The 24,372-nt window shown below is 46.4% G+C and overlaps 1 protein-coding gene and 1 long non-coding RNA gene across 2 annotated transcripts in view; one reads left to right on the top strand and one right to left on the bottom strand.

The window, feature by feature from the left end:
* Positions 1–9,417, bottom strand: part of LOC142451339 (uncharacterized) — a 33,839-nt gene extending 24,422 nt beyond the window's left edge. Inside the window, exon 1 of the long non-coding RNA XR_012784985.1 lies at positions 9,300–9,417. This is a non-coding gene — a long non-coding RNA (uncharacterized LOC142451339). The remainder of the gene's footprint in view (positions 1–9,299) is intronic.
* A 6,626-nt stretch (positions 9,418–16,043) lies between these two features.
* OTUD1 (OTU deubiquitinase 1) lies at positions 16,044–19,255 on the top strand. Its single transcript, XM_075552487.1, has one exon. The coding sequence runs from the start codon at positions 16,407–16,409 to the stop codon at positions 17,805–17,807; it is 1,401 nt and encodes a 466-aa protein (XP_075408602.1). The 5' UTR covers positions 16,044–16,406; the 3' UTR covers positions 17,808–19,255.
* The last annotated feature ends 5,117 nt before the right edge of the window (positions 19,256–24,372 follow it).

The raw sequence follows: 24,372 nt of genomic DNA on the forward strand, positions 1-24,372 counted from the left end.
AACAGCTTCATCATGGCTGCTCAATGCCTGGCCAATGCATGTCAGGCACACAGCCCCTCCTGCCAGTCAGCGGGGTCTTTCATGTTGCTCAGCTACTCAAGCAGGTTTCAGCGGAGCTTCCAGACTAACACTAGGAAGATGGACCTGAGAGCCTACTTCCAAACCCTGTAGTGAAAACACTAGGGGTCACGAGCATTGGCTCCCATTGTGCCTGGGAGTTCCATGAGCCGGGAGCTGCCTTAACTGCAGCGAACAACAGTCATTTAATAACAAGACCTCTCAATCCTAAGGGGTGCTTCTCAGCATGCCTTTCTACCCATAGTGGGAGGGAGGGGGAAGCTGAGTGTGAACGTACAGTTTCCTCTCTTACATTTTTTACTTATTTATAGGTATTTAACTACTATGTAAACGCCTTTTCAATTATGAATGTTCAGAAATATTGGCATACAGAAAACGAACTTACCTTGGACAGCAGACTGCTGCATGTGCTGAATTTCACATTTGAGTCTGTGTGTGTGTGTTCCCGACTTTATATTGAGCTTTTTTAGAAACAGGGGTCATATGGTACATTTATATTTTCACTTCGGTGCCAGTAGAATTTTGAACATTAGTAGATGTGTTTGTCCTATTTGAAGATACACAGGTTAGGGGCTCAGAAGCAGGCTGTAGAACTATGGTCGTGCCATAATCTGTTGTCAATATAAGACTATTAAAAGTGAAGGAGTGGAGTCTAGCCTGTCAATCAGGTTGCAGCCTGAAGACCTCATTTGGAGGCACAACAGAGATAAATAGCTCACTAGAGGTGGGAGGCAATGAGCATGATGGAGCTCACTCCCTGGGAGACAATGAGCATGATGGAGCTAGCTGATGCAGCCACAGCCCTGGAGCTGGAGGAGCCACGTGGACAGCCCTGTCAGTGCTGAGATGCTTCCACCGCCACAGGATCCACATGACTCTCCTCCCACTGGCCTGTGATCTTCCTGCATTTGTCGTCATTGCATGTGTTGAGTGAGTCTGAAGAGGACTTTATAGATTGGTATCAGACATATGGGCTAATATCAGGCTTAAGGCCTTGATCTGGACTGGGCTCGGCCATTTTCTCACTATTCAATTGCTCTTGTATCTAAAGCTCTTTCTTGAGTGTCTATGAATTTGTTTCTCTAGTCTATCCAGACTCACACAGCCCTCACGCTAACAAATGTAAGCCGTGGATAAATAAAACTCCAGTAGAGCCATGTGGTTGAAATAATTCAGAGCAGCTTCCACTCCTGCCTAGAGAGTGCCCTTAGCCGTGCTGTGTCTACGGTGGCAGCTGTGCTGTGGAGAGGCCCGTGAGGTGCTTCCATGGCCCGGTGCCCTTTATTTATTTACCTGTTCATTTAAAATCACCGATCACATAGAATATTCAGGATGAATATATACCAACCCACACAGCACTTCCCAAGATGCTTGCTTTTACTGGCTTATCTCCCATTGGTAGCTGACAACTTTAGAAAATATTTATGGGCTGCCTGCTAGGTGGCAGGCACTTGGCAGCATCCCCCCACCCCATCACTCTTCAACACATTTTATCCTCTGGTTATATTTTAAGTTCGGTAGGTCCTGTCGACGGCTCAGAGGAGCCCTGGTGGTATACTGGTGACACATGAGGCTGCTAACCACAAGGCCAGTCGTTCAAGACCATAAGCTGCTCCTTGGGAGACAGATGAGGCTTTCTACTCTAGTCAAGGGTCGCAGTCTTGGCAACCCACGGGGAAGTTCCACCCTATCCCTTAGGGTCACTCTGCATGGGGCTCCAGTGGATGACAGTAAGTCTGCTTTCTGGTCTGAGTCTAAATGGCAAAGGTGGGACAGTCTCCCCACTTGCTTGGTAACTGTCTGACCAAATGTTTAATTCTTACTTCTTTTTAATGTCACGAAGCAGACGTTTCATTGCAGCTGACTGATAAAATGTGCGCAGAAGGTTATGCCTTTGGGTTCATTTGGTACAGTGGAGAACTGAGATGTCTTAGTCTGGCTCTTCTGTCCATCCCTCTGTAACTCCCATCACATGATTGGATGGAATCAGACAAATGAGGTGTGCGAAATGCAAACAGAAGGGGATTTTGGTCAGTTTTAGCTGTCACTTCTCTGGCTATAAGAAGCAGGGATGGAGAAACTCCTCGCGACCACAGGACGAAGAGGCACCAGACGAGCACATTTGAAGTCCCTGTCAGAGGCCGCGGAAGCCCAGTCACTCTGAGACCAAGCGGCAGAGGCAAGGAGACCATGAGACAGCAGAGGAATAGTGCAGCGACCCTGATGCAGAACAGCAGGTGGGTTTCCTGGCCCACAGAGGCCAAGGCCAAGGCCAAGGCCAAGGGCAGCATGGCTGAGAGGCTGAGGTCAGAGAGGGACTTGACCGCTGGCTAAGGAGAGACATAGCTACACCCAAGGGCTATATCCATGATGTCTCCTGAGCCCGGCTGGGGGTCACCTGTTAACTTCCCGAATAAACCCCTGTGATCGTGGGTATTGTCTGTGAGTTCTGAGGGGCCATGGGAACAGACGACCGACTATCCGGCCGAAAAGTGGAGTGTGTGGGAGGGGCAGTTGGTGTCAAGATAGGCAAAGAAAGATGGAAGGGGGCTCTCTGCCTTGTGGCAATTGGCCTCAGACAGATATGGAGATGAATTCTCCTTCTCCCTTGTGCAGACAGATGCGGTCAGATGTGGCCTCCACACACTGTTTGCAAAGTGCCTTGGTTCCTCTAATTATGTGCATAAGGTCTCATTTGGGGAGACCATGGCTTTCATTTGACACGTGATACAAGTCAGGAGAAATGCTTTTATCTTCACAGCTCGGGAGTCATGTCTTGGAGAAAAAGTTAATTGAGGGTGTGATGACATCTGAGGGCCCCGATGCTGCCTGGGTAACCACAAAGCCCATAGTTCAAACCTACCAGCTGCTCCTGAGGAGAAAGATGAGGCTGTCTGCTCCAGTGAACATTTCTAGTCTTGGAAACCCTCTGCGGAGTTGCTCTGAGTTGGAATTAACTCAAGGGCAGTGGGTTGGGTTTGGGTTTGGGGTTGCTTCTGGTAACACATCCCAAGTACTTGAGACAAAGTCTCACCATCCTTGCTTATCAGTTTTCTGGCTCATAGTAGATGCTCAGTAAGCATGTGAATTCATATAAGTATGCAACCAGTCTTGCTATTAGCCAAAACAGTGCCAATTGTATAAATTAGTAAGAGTCAGCCCTTCCTCAAGATACTTTGCTGTCGTGTCAGGAAATGGTAGACACCAGCAGACAAAAGTGTGGTAGGAAAAACATGAAAGGCTGCTGGGCAGGCGGCTAAGACATTTGCAATGGGCGGCTAACCTATAAAGGTTGGCAGTCAGAACCCCCCTGTGGCCTCGCAGAGAACGGGCCTGCTGATGGGTTTCTGGGGAAACGACAGGTGGAGAAACCCTACGTAGCAGTTCTACGTCACCACGAGTCTGGAGCTGACTGGACCGCAGTCCACAAAGAGTGTGAATGGCCCCCGTATTGCTGTGTAATGACCCTTTAGAAGACTCTTCTTGTGTTTCACTCCGCATGGCCTGGTTAAGGAGAAAATGTATATGATTCTGGTAAAATCTGTTGTTTTAAGGTATTTCTCCAGAAAAGTTATTATTATTAAATAATACTTTATAATACTTTAAGTAGCTTCTGAAAAAATTTCATTATCTTTTCATCCATTTCTCCACAAACTTTGCGACGCCCCTTTGTAGTATTACTATTGTTGTTAATTATTATTAGATATATTATCTACATCATGGCAATATTTTAGGAGTTAGCAACCTGGGATGTACAAATTATTGTCACAGAAAGTTTTTAAAGAGAGACAAAATCACGTATCTATCAAATACCACCCCACTAGCCTAGTTCCTCATACATTCCTTTCACGTGGGCATCAGCAATTGGTTGCAATAAGTGCCAACTCCATTATATCATTTGAGCAATTCCATTTTAGCTGCCATATTATCATGTATTTGTCAGGAAAAATCACTAAGGTACATACAATGGTGTCTATGATTTATGCTTTAGTGCCACAAAGTAAGTACTGTTGCTCCTGAGAGATTTATATAGATAACTCATAACCATCCTTTTATCACAAACACATAACACAGTGCCTAATATATACATATATTATATATATATATACTCTATTCAAGGAGGCTTCAAATAATATGTGGGAAAATGTAATCAAAAGACAATGGGATTTTTCTGCATACTTTATGATGCTTCCTTTTATAATCTGCATACTAGAATTCACCTTTAACAGTACATAATTCAGAGAGGTTTAGTACATCCAGAACTGTAAAATTGTTGGCACTGTTCAGTTTTAGAACATTTTTATTCCCTCACAACCAAACCCATGCCCACAGGCCACCCGTCTGCATTCCTCCCTCCCGATTTCCACGAGTGGCCTTTCAGGCTCTCTGAGTGGTCTGTCTCGCATCTTTCCCTGTGGCCTGGTTCCTTCTCTGTGTCTAATGTGGCCAAGCTTCACCCACGGCATAGCATGAGTCAGTGCTTCACTCCTTTTTCCGGCGGAACGAGAGTCCATCGTTGAGACCCACCACATCTCAAGCACCCATTCATCTGTTGGTGGGTATTTGGATTATTTCCGTGTTTTGGCTTTTGAAGAAAAGAAAGTGCCTCTGTGAACAATGTTGTAGAGATATTTGTGTGGACGTATAGTTCCACTGCTCTTGGGTAACACGCCTGGGATTGAGGTGGTCGCTTTGAGGAACTGTTGTGTTCCAAGGAGGCGTCACTAATTTACAATCACACCTGCAAGGTCTGAGGGCTCCGGTTTCTCCACATCCTTGCCGAAAACAAACCAAAACTCACTGCCCTGCCACCGAATCGAGGCTGACTTGTAGTGACCCTATAGGACAGGGAAGAACTGCCCTCTGGGAGTTTCTGAAACTGTAACTATTTACTGGAGTTGAAAGCCCCTTTCTCCCGAGAAGCCACTGGTGGCTTCGAACTGCTGATCTTGTGGATGCAGTCCAACACTTACCCACTGTGCCACCAGAGTTCCCATTCTTGTCAAAACTTGTTATTTTCATCTGCCCTAGAAACATTTTTTATCCATTATAGTGGGCTTGTAATACACATGACTTTCAATTGACTGCTAGCCTGAAGGCTGGCCATTCAAACTTCAAACCCACCCGGAAGGAAGACTTGGTGCTCTGGTTTGGTAAAGAATACGGCCAAGATGAACCTATGATGCCATTCTACTCGGTGGCACATGGGGTCTCTGTGAGGTGGAAACCCAGTCAGTAACAACTCACAACAGTGGATGCGAAGTGTGAACTAGTTGAGGTTTTGATTTTTTCTTTATTAGTTGGGAATTAATGCATATATCGCATCATTCCACATGTCAATCACATCAAGTGGAAGTGTACAATTGCTACCACCTGGCTCATGGAGCCCTGGCGGTGTGCTGGGTTCTACCAATAGTTGGGTTCCAACTGCCGCTGGGCTGCTGATTGACAGGTGAGGTCGAAACTACCAGCTGTTCAGTAAGAAAACGACAAGGCTTTCTACTCCTGCCAAGATTGCTTTCTACTCCTGCCAAGATTGACCAGCTCACAAACGCAGAGGGGCAGCTCTCCTCCGCTCCGAAAGGTTGCTCTGGATCAGGATCCATTCCAAGGCAGTGAGTTTAGTTTGAGTTGGAATGACTAACGGAGTGCTGGACTGTGAATGTCTGGTTCTTGGCTGTTGATTGGATCCCAACTCATAGGGATCCTTTGGGACAAATGAGAACTTCCCCCATAGAGTTTCCAAGGTTTCCTAATCTTTACAAAAGCTGACTGCCATATCTTCCTGGTGGGCAGGGGGTTGGGGGAACATGGCGGACTCTGCTGGAGGTTCAGGCTGCTAACCTTTTCATCAGCTGGTGAGCCATTAATTGTGCGATCACCAGGGCTTCTCAGAGACCTCAATGCCATCACCTCTTAGCTATGTCTGTAGAGATAATAGCATTGCTCACCTCTTTCCTCCTTCACCAAAAAGAATGAACATTCTAAAAATCACATCCATCCACTAATTAACTCATTTGAAACTCATGTCTTTATAAGCCTACTATGGGAAACAATCTGAAAGGGAAAAAAAGAGGAGAAGATGACATGCGAGGATGCACACTCTCCAATTTCAGAGTTGATGAAAGCAAGCTCTAGCAATCAAACTAGTGTGGCATTGAATGAGGATAAATATATGGATCAGTGAGAGAGACTGCAGATCAATAGAAGAGAAAGACAGCTGTACGTTGGGAGTCAAGAACATCCCATCAAGAAAGAGGAGTCTTTTCAAACCAATGGCACCAAGATGCAGGTTATCCCCATGGCAGTAGGGTGGAGTTTGACTTCTTTCTTCCCCATACTCCAACGGAAAAAAGGATTAAAGACCTAAGTGAGCAAGCTAAAACTAGAAAAATCGTCCTCCTGTGGAGCAGCTGGGAGATTCCCAGGGCCCTATTGGTTCTAGCAGTAGAGGTCTTAATCACTAGTCTATGAGAGCTCCTTACCGAGGGCAATAGACTACCTTTCAAATACATGTCAGTATTTACCCCATTTTATACAAAGGACGTTGGCACCTGAGTGGCCTAGTGATTACACACTGGGCTGGTAACTAAGATCAACATCTCCCAAACCACCAGCCACTCCATGGGAGAACGATGGGGCTTTCTACTCCTGCAGAGAGTTAAGGTCTTGGAAACTTTGAGGGGGCAGATCTTTCCTGTCCTACAGGGTTGCTATGAGTTGGAACGACTCAATGTCAGTGAGTTTGGTTTGGGTCTGGTGCTGGGCTTCTGCTGCATGGACTGACTGAATTCTCTGGGCATAGCAGATACTCAACAAACACTCATTAATTAGTACCTTGTCCTTTTTGTTAATCTTAATGTTACGAAAATGTTGCTGAAGATATTAAAACAAACAAACAAAAACAGGTGCTGCAATACATTCACAAAGAACTGCCAGATTTAGAAGAGGATGTAGAAGGAGGATAAGACTATTGTTGTCCAATGGATCGCGGCTGAAACCAGATAATACCATAAAAATGTTTACTTCTGTCTTATTGACTCTGTAACAATATTGATGGTAGGGATCACAGCAGATCATGCTAACATTGCCAATGATAGGAATTCCACAACATTTAGATTTGCTCATGCAGACCTGTGTGGAGACCAAGAGGCAGCCGATCAAACAGAACAAGGGACTACAGCATGGTTTAAAATCTGGCAAAGTGTGCAGCAGGGTTGCATCCTTTCACTACATTTGTTTAATTTTTATGCTGAGTAAACCATCCATTATTTGGAAGATATGACTAATAATAACTTTCAGTATGGATTACACTTCAATGTAAATAAAAATTTTCCTATCTGGACCAATAAGTAACATCACAATAACTAGAAGACATGTTGAAGTTTCCAAGGACTTCACTGGACTTGGATCCACAGGCAATGCCCAGGGAAGTCACATTCCTGAAATCAAGGAAGCACTGCAATGGGAAAGCCCATTGCCAGGGAAACCCTTTGTAAATTGTTGAAAAGCCAATTGTCAATGGCTTCCAATACTAGACAATGAATGAGAAAGGCCAAAGACAAAACGATGCCTTTGAATTCCGGTGTTAGTGAAGGCTATTGAATCTACCAGGGAAAGTCAGAAGAGGGAACACATCTCTGTCTGGGAAGCATCTTGAGACGATCTCATGCGCTTTGGACCAGTCCCTGGAGAAGGACACCATGCTTGGGAAAGTCAAGTCCAAAATAACTTGCCAGCACGTTGATTCTGACGCCTGACTACTCTACACAGAGTTGTCGAGATTGTGTGTCTTTGCAAGAGCACACAGCCTCATCTTACTTTTGTGGGGTAGCTGGTGGGTTTGAATCATCGACCTTGCAGGTGGCAGCCCAACGCTTCTCCCCCTGACAGCTCCCCCGGGGCTCCTGGTGATAAAGACCATCAATGCAATGAGCTCACACAGGGACTGTAACCCTGGGCTCCACCTGGACAGGTGAGAAGGGGGTAGGAAAGCTGTGAAGGGTCACTCTGAGTCCGAGCTGCCCTGACGACACCTAACAACAATGGTCCACTTCGGCTCGGCAGTGCCTAAATTACTGATAGTTATGCATGCCCTTTCATTTTGGTCGACTTCCAATCGGTCCTGGTGTTCGCTGTGTCTAATCTGTGTTCCAATTATTAATGGCTGTTTGTAGCTTTTGCTTTTGTTGTGGCTGAGCCATGCCACATCAACACATGAGAGTCTTGAAAGTTTTACTTCATCACTGTCCTGTAAGCCCATTGCACTTGGATGAGGCAGCTCTTCTGATGGTGTATTCTGAGTACCGAGGAGGCTTGTTGGTGCTGGGGCATGTTATTGGGCTGCTAACCCACAGTTAGTGATTCAAATCCACCAGCCACTGCATGGGAGAAAGACGAGGCTATCATTTTTCTTCCACAAACTTAGACTTGGAAACGTGGAATCAGCTTAATGAGAGAGTGCTTGGACTTGTGATTTTCCAACCCGAGGGACTACATCAGACAACGTTCCTCCGCTCTTCATATGGGTTTCACCAGTTATTTTTTCTTTTACAAGTATATTGCTAAATTATCTTCTTAGTTTGCATTTGTCTGAAAGGTCTGCTGAAATCTTCTCACTATGCTGGTATTTGAAATATAGGTGGCACCGCCTCCAATGTCACAGCAACATGCAGACACCACCGCACAGTAAACTGAGCGCCCGACAGACCTCCATTATAGAAATGGAGGGATTGAGGCTGGAGGTCATTGTACATGTGTATGCCTCCTCGGCCCCCACTTTCCACTAGAATAGAAGTCCCATGAGTGCAGACTCCTTGTCTTGTGTTTCTATTGTATTTTCATTCTGAGCACAGTACCTGGAAAAGACTTGAAGTTCATTCCTATTGACTGAATGAATGCAAACCAAAATTTTCAAGATTTCTCAGACAGTTATTGGGAAAGCCAGAATTATAGCATAAAGTCTTCCCCCACCCCTGCTGGCTTTCTATTTGCTGTTGGGAGGACCCTAGCAGGCACGGTTTGCTTAGGTCACTCCAAACTTTCAGGTAAATCAGTCCAAGAGAAGGCAAATCAATCGACTAACCACCTCTACAGATTCTCGTGACGACCCCACTGGAAGCTGGTAGGCCCAGGGCTAAGTGGAAAAGGAAATCTACTAAGCTTGCACCACTGATTTATTGGCGATCTATTACTCTATGTAGTAAGATATTCAAACTGACCTCCACTCTAGCTGGTGTGCGACAGCAGGAGACAATCCTAATAACAACAGGATAATCCTCTCGTAATATTGACTGAGTACCCACTGTGGACACCGTACAGCTTGTGTAACAGGAAGCTAGAGGGGGATAAAGAACATAGTAAAATTTAAATCCTTAAAGCAACAGTGTGTTTTAACAGGCTGGGATAAATACAGGATGAAAACAAAACAAAACCAGAAATAAGAGCAAACAAACCTACACTACGTACACAGAAAACAAGCCGATGCGCTAAATTAGGAACAGAAGGCATTTGAACAAACATGTGAGGGCTCAAAACACATCACGGCATTAGAAAATAGTTTTATCGAGCTATAATTAGCATATCATAGCAATCAACAGCTCGTCATATTAAGGGTATGCAATCATCCCCACAATCAACTTTGGAACGTTGTCTTCCTTCTTGTACTCACTGCTGTCAACTCCTCATTTCCCCCAGCCTCGCTCTGTGGCCCAGGTAATGCTCAATCCAGTCACTGTCTTCATAGAGGCACCTATTCCGGCTTCCCTATCCAGAAGAACATACGAAACAAAGAACAAAAAAACACCCCAAAATGGTCCAGCAGCAACGACCAAATAAAGAAAACCTCACCAGAAAAGAAAGCAGAAAATATTTTAAAAGTAGAATATTATTTCCGCAGGTCTGTCTAAATACGATAGGCTGGATGAGCAATCTGGAGGAGAAAACAACGGACCGACAGTTCCGGGGGGACATGGGAGAGGGGAAAGTGGGGGGAAAGGTAGTGGTGTTAACCAATCCAGGGACAAGGGAACAACAAGTGATCCAAATTGGTGGTGTGAAGGGTGTAAAAGGCCTGGTTGGACGTGATCAAGGGTAATGTAACCAAGAGGAATTACTGAAACCCAAATGAAGACTGAGCATGATAATGGGACAGGAGGAAAGGAAAAGGAAATAGAAGAAAGAGCTAGGAGGCAACGGGCATTTATAGAGCTCTAAATAAAGGCATGTACATATGTAAATATATTTTTATATATGAGGATGGGGAAATAGATCTATGTGCATATGTTTATAAGTTTAGTATTAAGGTAGCAGATGGATATTGGGCCTCCACTCAAGTACTCCCTCAATGCAAGAATACTTTGTTCTATTAAACTGGCATTCTATGATGCTCACCATCCTGACACAATCACTGAAGACAAAGTGGGTGAATAAGCAAATGTGGTGAAGAATGCTGATGGTGCCCAGCTATCAAAAGATATATTATCTTGGATCTTAAAGGCTTGAAGGTAAACAAGTGGCCATCTAGCTCAAAAGCAACAAAGCTCACATGGAAGAAGCACACCAGCTGGTGCGATCATGAGTTGTTGAAGGGATCAGGTATCAGGCATCATCAGAACAAAAAAATCATATCATTGTGAATGGGGGGGGGAGTGCGGAGTGGAGACCCAAAGCCCATTTGTAGGCCACTGGACATCCCCTTACAGAAAAGGTTTCAGGGAGGAGGTGATCCAATCAGTGTGCGATGTAGCAACGCACATGAAACATACAACTTTTCTCTAGTTCCTAAATGCTCCCTCCCCACCCCCAACCCCACTATCATGATCCCAATTCTACCTTACAAATCTGGCTAGACCAGAGGAGGTACACTGGCACAGATAGGAACTGTAAACACAGGGAATCCAGGGTGGATGATCCCTTCAGGACCAGTGGTATGAGTGGCGATACTGGGAGGGTAGTGGGAGGGTGGATTGCAAAGGGGGAATCAATTATAAGGATCTACATGTGACCTCCTCCCTGGGGGATGGACAACAGAAAAGTGGGTGGAGGGAGATGTTGGACAGGGCAAGATATGACAAAATAATAATTTATAAATTATCAAGGGTTCATCAGGGAGGGGGGAGCGGGGAGGGAGGGATAAAAAATGAGGAGCTGATACCAGGGACTTAAGTGGAGAGCAAATGTTTTGAGAATGATGATGGCAATGAATGTACAAATGTTTTTTACACAATTGATGTATGTATGGATTCTGATAAGAGTTGTATGAACCCCTAATAAATTTATTAAATATAAAGAGCTCCATCCAATGAAAAGCATCCTGTAGCACCACCAAGAATAAAAATACAGTGGTACCTCAAAAAATGTAGAATAAATTCAAAATGGGTCAGAAAGATCAAGTGACAAGGTAAAAAACTGTATGCTGCTAAAATACATCTGACAATGCTCTTTGTCTGATATATTAAAGACTACTCACCTTCCAGTGGAGAGTCACCAGAGACTCAATTCACGTAAGGGCCCTGCAAATGGATTTGGGGCTTCTACCACCATCATAGCATGCTGCAAACCCTGTGTTCAGAATTTAGACTCTGGTACTATTCCCTCCTCTGGGTTTGGATTTTATTATCTACAATCCTTGGATCACACAGGCTGGTGTGCAGCTTTCACGGGGACTTAGCGGACTTCTTGGCTTTTTTGGGTTTTTGTAGTTAATGTGGCATCAGACGGAATCGTCACTATGACATCACTCTGCATTCTCTATCTAAATGTCTTCCTGAAGGGGAGGATACTTAAGAAACCTTCAAAGCAGTAATCACTGCCAGCATTGGGAAAAGGTTGTTGTTTCGTATCTTTGCAAACTGAGATGAGGCAAGGTCTGAAAGTGAGTGTAAAGAGAGTTTTATGGTGGAAAAGAAAGGAAAAGAAAATCTGTTTCCTAAGACATTTACTCATTCTATGCAAAAAGAGTTCCTAATGATGTCATTCTGGAAAACCATCTGTTCAACATATCTTAGTATTGTACCAAAAAAATTGTTGGAAGTGCAGCAAAATAGGATTCTAGATGAAAAGTGCATAAAGAACAGGCTAGGAAAACAAAAAAGAACATCAACAGCTCATCAACCCTTAGAAGTCTGTTCTGATCACAGCGACCTTATGTGCAGCAAAACAAAACACTGCCGGAAGCTGAGAGAAATGAATTGTATGGGCCAGGCATTGAACGATGCAGACAGTATTAAAAGGGGATAAAAGGAATACACCGAGTCCCTGTACCAAAAATAATTGATGGCATTCAATCATTTCAAGAGGCAGCATAGGGTCAAGAATCGTTGGTGATGAAGGAAGATAACTGAAGGCATTGAGGAAAACTAGGTTCTAGAAACTGACAAAATACCAATAGAAATGTTTTAACAAGCTGACTCATCCACACTGGAAGCATTTACTAGTTTTTGTTGAGAAATTAGGAGGACACCTCCCTAGCCAACCAACTTTAAGAGATCATTATTTGCGCTTATTCCACAGAAAGATAACCCGACAGGTTATTGAAGATTTATTATTGAAGCTATTAATTATGGAAGATATTATTCAACAAATATTTGAAGATATTAATCTCACATGAAAGTAAAACTTTGCTAAAAATCATTCAACGCTGGTTGCATCAACAGGAGCTTCCAGAAATTCAAGCAGGATTCAAGAGGATATGGCAGAAGTCGGCGGTTCTCAACCTGTGGGTCTTGACCTCTCTGGGGGGGGGGGGGGTCCAATGACCCTTTCACAGGGGTTGCTTGATTCAGAACAGTAGCAAAATTATAGTTATGAAGTAGCAACGAAAATAATTTTATGGTTGGGGTGTCACCACAACACGAGGAACTGTATTAAAGGGTCACGGTATTAGGAAAGTTGAGAACCACTGGCATAAAGGATATCATTGCTGGTGTCAGATGGATCTTGGCTCAAAGCAGAGAATACAAGAAAGGTGTTTTGGTGACTATGCAAAGGCACTTTGCTGTGTGGCTCATACTAAACTACAGATAACACTGAAGAACGAGAATTCCACAGCACTTAACTGTGCTCAGGTGGAACATGCACATGGACCAAAAGGCTGGCACTTGAAAGGAACATGGGGATACTGCATGGGTTAAAATCAGGAAAAGCCTCGGTCAGGTTGTCTCCTTTTACCAAACTGACTCAGTTTGTATGGTTAGCACACAATCTGAGGATCGGGACTATGTGAAGAAGCAGAGCAAAGATGTCACTTTGAGGACTCAGGTGTGCCTGACCCACGCCAAGATATCCTCAATGGCTCTCATATGCTGTGAAAACTGGACAGTGCAAAAGAAAAGACGCGTAAAAGGGGATGCCTTTGAATTATGGTTTTGGCAAAGAATTTTGAAAGTACCGTGGACTGCCAGAAGAACAAACAAATCTAACAAATACAGCCAAAACGTTCCTTAGAAGGGAGGATGGTGAGATTTGACCCCAGGTACTTTAGACATGTTACCAATCAACAGACCAAAAAACCAAACTCCCTGCCAGTGAGTCTATCCTGACTCACAGGGACCCCACAGGGAGGGGTAGAATTGCCCTGGGGCGTTTCTGAAACGGTAACTCTTTACGGGCATAGAATGTCTCCTCTTTCTCTGTGTAAAAGCACGGAAAAGACCCTCAAGGAGATGGATTGACAGAGTGGCTGCAATCATGGCCTCAAACACAACTTGGCACAGGACCGAGCAGTGTTTTCTTCTGCTGCACACAGGACAGGTCTGAGTCGGAATGGGCTTGATGGTACCTAATAGCAGCAACTAGAAAATGATGGAAAGGTGATAGGAAGAATGCACTCACTACCATGATGAGGATTCATAGGGATCCTGTAGGGCAGAGGAATAATTAAGAGCCTGTTTTTTTTTTTAAGTTAACTGTTCAAATTCTTTCTGGGAAGAAAAGCTGGGGGTGTGTGTTATTTTTGAACATAAAGAAGACATAAAGAGAAATGAGGCTTTAAACCTCCGTGTTAAAAAAGGGGAAGAAGCTCCTCTGGTACCCAGTTCTTTCAGAATGGACTTTTAATTGTTAGTGTCAATTCTTATGTCTCTTAGATAAGTATGCAAGTCTAAGATGTCGCCTGTAGGATCTGGTCTTCACCGCTATGAATTGATCCTCACCTACCTGTTTCCTGGGAGATTATCAGTACCTCAGAAGGTCACCACCGTTCCAAATCCCCAAGCTACCCCTTCCATAAAGGTTCCAGAAAGTTAACAAAATTATCTTGCAAACATGTATGCGATGGATTGAATTACATAACTACGCAACAGCTAAGATTTCTGTCTTTTGCAATGTCTTTAGTGGATTGCTTGTGATGCATCATTCCAGTGCAATGCTTATTCAATAAAAGAGCCTTTTTTCTTCTAGTGTAGTGGAGAGGTTTAAGGGGTTGTAAGTAGTTGCTATTTTTAAATAACTTTTACCCCTGCAGAAAAATCAGTCATTGACAATGAGGAAGCACTCTCTGGCTGTCTGCCTAGATGAAGTCTCTAGGACAGTGGTTCTCAACCTTCCTAACACCGAGACACTTTGTAGTTCCTCGTGTTGTAGTGACCCCCAACCATAAAATTATCTTCGTTGCTACTTCATTACTATCATTTTGCTAGTGTTATGAATGGGGCGACCCCCGTGAAAGGGTCTTTCGCCTCCCAAAGGGGTTGTGACCCACAGGTTGAGAACCGCTGCTAGGATTTATTTTTTTTAGTGCGAAGAATCTCTAGGCCTAATTTGATTCTTAAAGTCTGTTAATTTAGCATTGGATCCAAGTTCTGAATATGGCAGAAGCTGTCGGCTACCACGGCCAGTTCATTATCCACTCTATTATTTTCTTTTCTAAAACACCAAACTCACTGCCGCAGAGTGAGCAACTCATAGCGACCCCTTAGGACAGGGTAGACCTGCCCCGGTAAAATTCGGGGACTTTAACTCTTTACAGGAGTCGAAAACCTTCATTAAATACTTGGATAAAAATGTTTTTGACATACCCCTCCTTTAAAATGCAATTCACCAGCCACCCTACCTTGCTTCTGACTAGGGAGTGCAACTGGGTTTTCAAAAGGCATTCTGAAAGACGCTTCAAACAAGCACTCAGAAAGAATTTGAAAGGCTTCCTAGCACTCTGGTAAAGCGCCCCAGAACTGGCTGAAGTTAAAAGAGGCGCAGCATAGTTTCGGTTCAGCCAGGCGGACGGGCGCTAGGCAGCCAGGGAGGCCACGTGACCTCCAAGAAATTGGCTCTCGCAGCAGCAGCGGTAAATGCAAGCGGGCTGATGGCCCAGGAAACTCAGGGGGGGCAGAAAGATTTTAAAGGCACCTCTTCGTCCTCCAGACGAGGTCCGGAAGGTTTATGCCAGGTAACCTTTCAGGGTACTAGCTTGCCTCCTGCCGCAACTATCGGAGGAGGGCGGGGCAGCGCGGACCCCGGGGGTGAGGTGGAGGACCCCCGATGGCTGAGGAACCCCGTTGGGACCAAGATTCTCATCTGTGCTTGCTTCTGTCTGCTTAATTTGCTCTTTATAAAAAAGTTTGTTAACATATAAGTCACATGGTAAAGCAATTCAATTGTTCAGTCATATTAAAGAGTTGTGTGGTCACCACAATCAATTTCAGAACATTGGACCAGTAGACTGGTAAGCTTCAGCGATCTCCCGCCTGAGGTCCCGCGCGCGCGCGCGTTCCCGCTCCCGCCCATCCGCCCGCGCGCGCGCTCGCCGCGCGCTCGGCGCACCACGCCCCTGACGTACGCCGACGGGGCGGCGGGCGCGGGCCAGAGGGGGCGGGGCGAACGCTTCGGTGAATGGGGCACGGCGCGGAGCCGCACATTCCAGGGGACCACGTGACGCGACCGCGCGGCCTGAGGTAAACAAGCCGCGGCCCCGCCCCCCCGGCCCCCTCCGTGCGCCGCGCGCCGCTCCGGGCCCTTGGGACGCGCTGCGGCGGGGCGGGTGTTCTTCCCGGGGCAGTCCTCCGCGCCCGCCGCGGGCCGGAGCGAGGGGAGCGGGCACTGCGCCCCGGGACTGTGGCAGAGCGCACCGGAGGGGGTCGGGCGCGCTTCTCCTCCCCGCCCCCACCGCACGCTGTGGCGCAGCAGGAATTTGGCGGGGACCCGGGTGCTATTTGCGGTTCCTGACGCCGGGCAGGAGGCTTCTGGTGCCCCTTCGGTCATTTCTATTCTGGGGGCTCTGGGTCACGGCCGTCGGCTGGCAGCGGCCGGCGCCCTCCCCGGAGCCGGGAGGGTGTGTCCCCCGCGCGGGGGCTTGGCGCGCCTATAAGGGGGCTCGAGCGGCGGGCAGGGACATGCAGCTCTACAGCAGCGTCTGCACCCACTACCCAGCCGGGGCCCCGGGTCCTACGGCCGCGACCCCCGCGGCGTCCGCGGCCACCGCCCCCTTCAAAGTGTCCCTGCAGCCCCCGGGGCCCGCCAGCCACGCGCCGGAGCCTGAAACCGGGGAGCGCCAGCCCGCCGGGGCCGCGGAGCCCAGGGACGCCGCCGCCAAGATGCCCGCCTTCTCCTGCTTCGAGATGGTGTCCGGGGCCGCCGCCGCCGCCAGCCCGGCCGGCGGGTCCTGCAAGCCGCCGCTGCCGCCGCACTACACGTCCACGGCGCAGCTGACCGTGCGGGCCCTCGGCGCCGAGCGGCTGCGCCTGCACGGGCCCGAGGCCCCCGCCGCCGCGTCGCCCGCCGCCGCCGCCGCGCGCGGCCGCTGCCTGCTGTTGGCCCCGCCGCCGGGCGCCCCCGCGCCGCCGCCGCCTCGCCGCGGGTCCTCCGCTTGGCTGCTGGAGGAGCTGCTGAGGCCCGACGGCGCCGAGCCCGCCGGCCGGGGCGCCGCCCGCGACGGGCCCGACAGGAACTTCCGACTGAGCGAGCACCGCCAGGCCCTGGCGGCCGCCAAGCAGCGAGGCCCCGGGCCGCCGCCGGGCAGCGGGGAGCCGAGCGCGGCCGCGTGGAGCGAGGAGCCCGCGGCCGAGCGCTGCAGCCCCCGCGGCTGGGAGCGGGGCGGCGAGCCGGCCGGCGGGGAGCCCGAGGCCCCGGCGCCCCCTTCGCGGAGCGGCGAGGGCGCTCCGAGCGGCGCCGGGGAGGCGGCGATCGTCGCCAGGTCGGACCCCCGGGATGAGAAGCTGGCCCTGTACCTGGCGGAGGTGGAGAAGCAGGACAAGTACCTGCGCCAGAGGAATCAGTACCGGTTCCACATCATTCCCGACGGCAACTGCCTCTACCGAGCGGTCAGCAAGACGGTGTACGGGGACCAGAGCCTGCACCGCGAGCTGCGCGAGCAGACGGTCCACTACATCGCAGACCACCTGGACCACTTCAGCCCGCTGATCGAGGGGGACGTGGGCGAGTTTATCATCGCGGCAGCTCAGGACGGGGCGTGGGCCGGGTACCCCGAGTTGCTGGCCATGGGGCAGATGCTGAATGTGAACATTCACTTAACGACCGGAGGGAGGGTGGAGAGCCCCACCGTGTCTACCATGATCCATTATCTGGGGCCCGAGGATTCCCTCCGGCCTAGTATTTGGCTCAGCTGGCTCAGTAATGGACACTACGATGCCGTGTTTGATCACTCCTACCCCAACCCGGAGTACGACCACTGGTGCAAACAAACTCAAGTGCAAAGGAAACGCGACGAAGAGCTTGCCAAGTCCATGGCCATATCCCTCTCCAAGATGTATATTGAACAGAATGCATGCTCTTGAAATGTTTGCAATCCAGCACCCTGGGGGATGGTCCTAAATAAACTTGGGTTTGGAGAATTACAGGAACTCAAATCAGGGTAATAGCACTTTTAAACTTCCTCGTAGACTTCTGTAGATGTAATGCCTTAATCTTTTGAGTTGTTTTGTTTTTCAGTTGGTTGATTTTTGAATATTTACCCCCCAGAGCTGAAAGTTGCAGGCCACCTACGTGGTGTTTTCTGAGAGCTTTGGGTCATCCTCCTGCAATTTATAATTTGCTGTATAAAGTTAGCACTCCGTGATTTGCAAGCTCATTTCTCACAGTGTAAATGTCTTCATTCCTGGCAATATTTTCTATATAAAAATGTATTTTTGCACAACATTTTAAAAAACTGGCGTACCTTCATCCAAGGCGTGTGTTCCTTTTTTGACAAATGAGTTCCGGGCATCCTTCCAGAGAAGTGCTTGATATGAAGTTATTGAACAGAGTAGAAGTAGTTATTTTACGTTGTTGAAATTTGCATTTTATAATGCTCTCAAATGGATCTTGATGCTTTTGTGCTCTTAAGATTTATTGACCCATTCCATTTTGATTAAAAGAACAGATGTCGTTTTGGAAATCTTTATTTTTCTAGAAATGGTCAGCCTTTTAAAGAGAACTACTTAGAGGGAAGGCTGTGGGGAGAAGTATTAATATTATTTTTCAGAGGTAGTGCCAGCGTTTGCTTGAATGGAAATGGACTATTTGCTGATGGCAGAGTCATTATTTTGTTTGGGGGTGGATCCTTAAGGAGAGCCCTGGTGGCACAGTGATCAGAGTGCTCAGCTGCTAACCCTAAGGAAGGTGGGAAGTTTGAACCAATTAACCTGGAGAAAGATGTGGCAGGCTGCTTCCATAAGGATTTAGGGCCCTAGAAACCCTACAGAGGGTGTGTGTGGGGTGCAGGGGTAGGGGTTAGGCCTACCCTGTGCTATAGGTTGCTGTGAGTCAGAATCCACTAAGGGCAGTGGGTTGGGTTGGGTTTTGCTCCATGTTTGTAGTAGATGGCCTGGTGCTCTCATTTTTTTAAAATTTATCTACATCGTTTTGTTACAAAAGGATTTTAACATGGACTAACCTTCTGACTACATAAGTCTCCTGCTTTATATAGTTACTTATACAGCTAAGACCTTGGGGAAAAATACTAAGCATCAATAAAGGCCTTCTCCGAAGGCAAAATAGGATTGCCCTGTATTATGTAAAAATGTCTGTAAACAGAGCTTATATGGTTTGCTGGGTCAAACAATTTACCAACCTGGAATCTATCTCATTTCCACTTTAACTACTTTAGTCCTATTTATTAAGTAATGCAGTTTGTACTTTTTTTATTTTGTAAAACTTTGTGATTTTTGTACAATCTTGTATTTGTACAGTAGAGCAATTCTCAGCTGATGGAATGAATGAATAAAACGTGTAATTTTACTTTTAAGTGCCATTTTGAGTCAAGTGATTTGAAACTTACTCAGTGACCTACTTCTGTGGGAACCTTTCATACTCACTCACTCCCCACCCCCCACAAGTGTCAAGATGCCACATAGCAAATGGGAGGATGTATTGTTCTAATGTACACAGGATTACTGTGAGTCGAAACCTACTCATAGCCGGACAGCACCCAATAACAAAAACAGCACAGAATTTTAAGAGGATTTTCTAAAGTCACATGAGCAGAATTGGATAATCCTTAGTAATTTTAAAGGGATCTTGTCTTACATTACAATACAGTTTAAAGGTGGGGTAATGCTAGAAATTGCTCTCATTATTTCTAATTACAATGCCTCTCTAAACTTACAGGTTCATCGATTATTGGCTAATAACAGGGAAGAGGAAATAGGGAAACCGGCATAGGGATTAAATGTCAGTTTTGTGCTCCACTCACTCTCAGCATAGAGTTTAACGTTTTAAAAAGTTTGAAAGCAGTGAGCTAATTTTTCTTCTAGTCGGTCTCTCAGGATCTTAATGTTAGTATGTGCTAGCAGATTTAGCTCGGAAGAACAGTACATGTGTGCACCGTGCATGGTGCGTCTTGGTGTTGTGGACTGAAAAGGGCATCTTTGGAATGTCATTTTGAGTTGGCAGGCTACACGCAGTGGACTCCAGACCCGCGTGAACCTGAGTTGATTGCGTCACTACATTGCAGAGGGGCAGAGAAGGTTTCGTTTTTAACTTGTGAAATTCCTTAAGGGAAGACACGCTTTTTTGGCATCAGTATTACTGATTCAGGTAATTTGAGGAGAAGGGTACATAGATTTGAAGAGACTAGTAAATACTGTTCTTTCTTCCACTCCCTATCGAGAGCTCTGTAAGATCTGGGGATTCTTAAAATGTCCACCCAGGATGAAAGAGAAAGGAGATGCATTAGGTATCGGCCCCTCGAAAACTTTAGTAATTCCTCGAGCTGGTGACCCTGTTTAAAGGGGTTGATTTGGGCTGCTCTTGCCCTTTTCCAATAAGAATCCCAGGTCCTTGATTTGGATTTCTTCCAAGAAATTCCTTGTAAAATATGAGTGGAAGATTCTTAACTGACGTGTGGCTCTGCTTTTATAATTTATTCTTGTGGAAGATAAATTTGAGGGCTACAAAAATTTCTCTTAATTCCTTCTTCCATGAAACTTTTGGGAGCCCCCCCATACACAGGAGAGTGGACAACAGTTTCTACGGTTTAATAGTGCTGATTGCGTTCTTGTAGTTACACATTCATTTTCACTTCTGAGTTGTTCCTCCTTCATGAACATAAATTCCCACCCCCCAGGAGGCAATCTGCCCTTGCTAGTTTCTGTTGCCCACTTGGTCCCATTTAGATAACTCACGCTGTGGATAATCACATTGATTTTGACACATGAAAAAGGCTCCCTGGTCTGTCCTGATGACTGGCTGGGCTACAACCACACAGTCAGCAGTTTGGAACTACCAGCTGCTCGGCAGGACACAGATGAAGTTTTCCACTCCTATAAAGAGTTAGTCTCAGGAGTCCACAGGGGTAGTTCCACTCTGTCCTTTCAGCTCGTTAGGAGTCAGGATCCACCAGATGGCAGTGAGTCCAACTCTTAATGACCCTGCAAGACAGAGGAGAACTGCCCTGTTTCTAGCTGCCCATGTCTAAATCTTCACAGCTTTCTCTCTGAAGGGTGGCTGCTTGGTTAAAGCCACCAACTACTGCCAAGTCGTGAACCGCTTGACTGCTAGGACTTCTTCTCATATAGATGGCTGTTTTAAAGACCATAAGATTCCAGGCAGCCTTTCTTTATTCATGAAGCTGAACCATGATCTGGTTCAAAAAAAGACTCAAGGGATTTTGGGTTTATGGTTTAGAATCACTAAGCTTTTTTTAAGTTTTGTCTTTTAGGTGAAAGTTTACAGAGTAAAAGGAGACCCAAAGCCCAAAGGGTCACACAAAAAAGAATGAGTCAGTCTGGGTGCAGTGTAGCACTGATGAAACACACCACAGTCCTCTAATTCTTTAATGCTTCCTCCCCACCACTATCATGGCCCCAGTTCTACCTTACAAATGCCGCTAGACTGGAGTACATACATTGCTACAGATGGGAGTTCTCGACACGCGGAATCCAGGACAGATAAACCCCTCAGGAACAATAATGAGAGTAGCGATACCAGGAAGGTGGGGGAAAGTAAGGAGAGAAAGGGGGAACCTATCGCAGTGACTGACGTACAACCCTCCCCACCCACCACCCCTGGGGACGAGCAACAGAAACATGGGTGAAGGGAGACAGTGGACTATATAAGGTATGAACATAAAAATAATTTATAAATCATCAAGGGTTCATGAAGATGGGGGGGAAGGGGAAAGAGAGGAGGTGATACTAAGGGCTCAAGTAGAAAATGTTTTGGGAATGATGATGGCAACATGTAAAAATATGCTTGATACGATTGATGTATGGATTGTTATAAGAGTTGGAAGAGAACCCCAATAAAATGATTGATTAAATAAAGAAGAAGAAAGTTTACAGAGTAAATTCCGCACCCATTTAACACTTTCTAGATGGTCTGTGCAAGTGGCTAGAATTGCCACGATATGTCAGTGTATTCAGGATTTCTGTTGACTCTGGCCACTGGTGGCATGTCTTCCCCTCGCCGTCTTCCCCCTTTGCTTTGTAGTAAAGCATTGACCTTTTGGCCTCCGATATTGATGGTTGAAGGGAGCACCTTTTTCACTTGTGGTATTGTTCATTGTAGAAGCCAGTCTGTTTATTGGGGCTGGAAGGTGACTTCCCTGAGTAGCTCAGTGCCAAGTTCAAAGATACGTTTTTAGGGCAATAATGTCTGAACTGAACTGTCTCTCATTTTATTAGTAGGTCAGCCCTTTTATTAGTGTCTGAAGTTTGTTCTACATTTTTAATCTCATTCTATCTGGAACTTTCTATTGTGTGTCTGGGCAGACCAGACGGTAGGGCCAGTCACTATCTAGCTCCTCTGGTCTCAAATCGGAAGAACCTGTGGTTTATGTGGGACTAGTTTCTTCTTAGGTCCTTTGCTCTTGATAAATACAGACCATCACTTATAATTTAGAATGGCCAATGATAAGATCTTAAGACCCCAGTTGCTACTCACCAGCTAGGAACATTGTTTTTGGGAACTGTGCTATGCCAGTGTGTTAGGCTGGGTTGACTAGAGAGAGCAATCCAGAGACATTCATATATGTATAAGAAAGGGCTTTATATCAAGAAGTAGTTATCCATCCAGAACACCTCCCAGACCAGTCCAATTCAAGTCCATGGGTCTGATCCTAGTCCATAAGTCCTTCACACTCACAGTCACATGCAATGATGCAGAATGCAGAAAGATCACAGAGCAGTGGGTGCAAAGTCGTGCAGATCCAAGGTTGGTGGGAACATGGCATGGCTCTCAGGGGTGGTGGGGGTGGTCTCGAGGTGGCCAGCCAGAAGGAGGGTGAAGGCAGAGCGTAGGAGAGGTTCCTAAGGCCCTCCTTATAACAAGGCCACACCAACGAGGATGCTCTGCCAGGCTGTAACCTGATGGACAGGTTGGATACCACCTGTATAATTTTATATATCTTCAAGTGGGCATAACATTATGTAACTCCCACAGTCAATGACTAGATTGTCCATTGAGGTTATGGTTTCAAGCCTTTCAGCCTGGTAAACAGATCTCATGATTTGTTCAAACATGTCTAGGCAGTCTTTGTAGCTTCTAAGTTGTGTCTCCTACATGGTTTACTGTAAACCTAGGGCCATATGTGGAGCACACAGAGATGTGTACATGTAGATCTACAGGTAGAACTATACACGCACAAACCTGTACTCACACATGCCTTCCTGTATCCATGTGAGGCAGTGTTAAAGTTCGTGGGGAAATGCCATGATCCTTTCGTTCCCTTTGCCCGTGAACTTTTTGAAGCATTGTGACATATGCACACACAGTTATCTATGCATCGCCCATGCTTTTGTTGTCGTTGTTAACTGTTTGACATGTGATGCTACAAAATGCAGACAGATCCTAAGAGGCTACCAGGGAGTAGCATGTTCTTGAGCTGCGTGGCCTGGAAGATGTGTCCCTGGCTTTCCTGCAGTCTCTGTACAGCTTCCTTTTTGAAGAGGAAACCTGGGATCTGGCACTCCCTTGTTTATGCGCAGTACTTACTCTCCACCGCCTGCCCAGTTGTATGTGCAAGGAGTCGCATCCTTGGATCACCGAGCATGTGAGCAGTTGAAGAAATGGACCTGTGGTTGGCTGCTATTTTCATTGAGCAAACAGTTATTAAACAGCTCATTCCTTCAGCGGCTTGCAGAAGGCATCTAGGAGGCTGAGTGAAAGTTTCATTAGAGCTTACTCTTCCCCGTGAAATATAAAGGCTAATAACACTTATCAAGCTTCGGGTGGTATTTTCAGGTAAATTAGTGTGAAACTCTTATTAATTTAGATTCTAGTAACATAGCATGTAGATTAAAGATGACGGAACATTAACTATTAGCATGTTTTAATCGCTTACATCTGAAGACTGAAATGGCATGGGTCTATAGTATTTTGGCAAAAACTTAATTTCTGAACTTCGTTGACTTTCGATTCACTTATTTTTTTGTCCCCAAGGCGTAGTGCATTAAATTGGGCTAAATATGAAATCATTTTTGATGGGTGATAAAAGAATGTGTATAGGTGATATACTAGCTACATTTTCTCTCCTACACCTGTGACCCAATGCCTAATGCACTAGAATCTTCATTAGGGAGCAAGCCTGCCCTTGAAGAAACCCCAATAACGGAATCCTGGGGACATAGTTGGCTACACAAGGTCAGCAGTTTGAACCCAGCAACCACCACGTGGGAGAAAGAAGAGACTCAGCAACCCTAGGGAGCAGTTTTATTCTGCCCGCTCAGGTTGCTAGAGGAGCCCTGGTGGTGACGTGTTGGGCTGCTAACCGCAAGGCCAGCAGTTCAAAACCACCAGCTGCTCCATGGGAGAAAGCTCAGGCTTTCTACTCTGGTCAAGATGTGTTGGAATCTGTTCAATGGCAGCGAGTTTGTAGTTTTGTTTTGGCGATGAGTTGGAATCACCTTGCTGGCAGTTGGTTTG

The sequence above is a fragment of the Tenrec ecaudatus genome, chromosome 6 (genome assembly GCF_050624435.1).
Source record: "Tenrec ecaudatus isolate mTenEca1 chromosome 6, mTenEca1.hap1, whole genome shotgun sequence".
Classification (NCBI taxonomy): domain Eukaryota; kingdom Metazoa; phylum Chordata; class Mammalia; order Afrosoricida; family Tenrecidae; genus Tenrec; species Tenrec ecaudatus.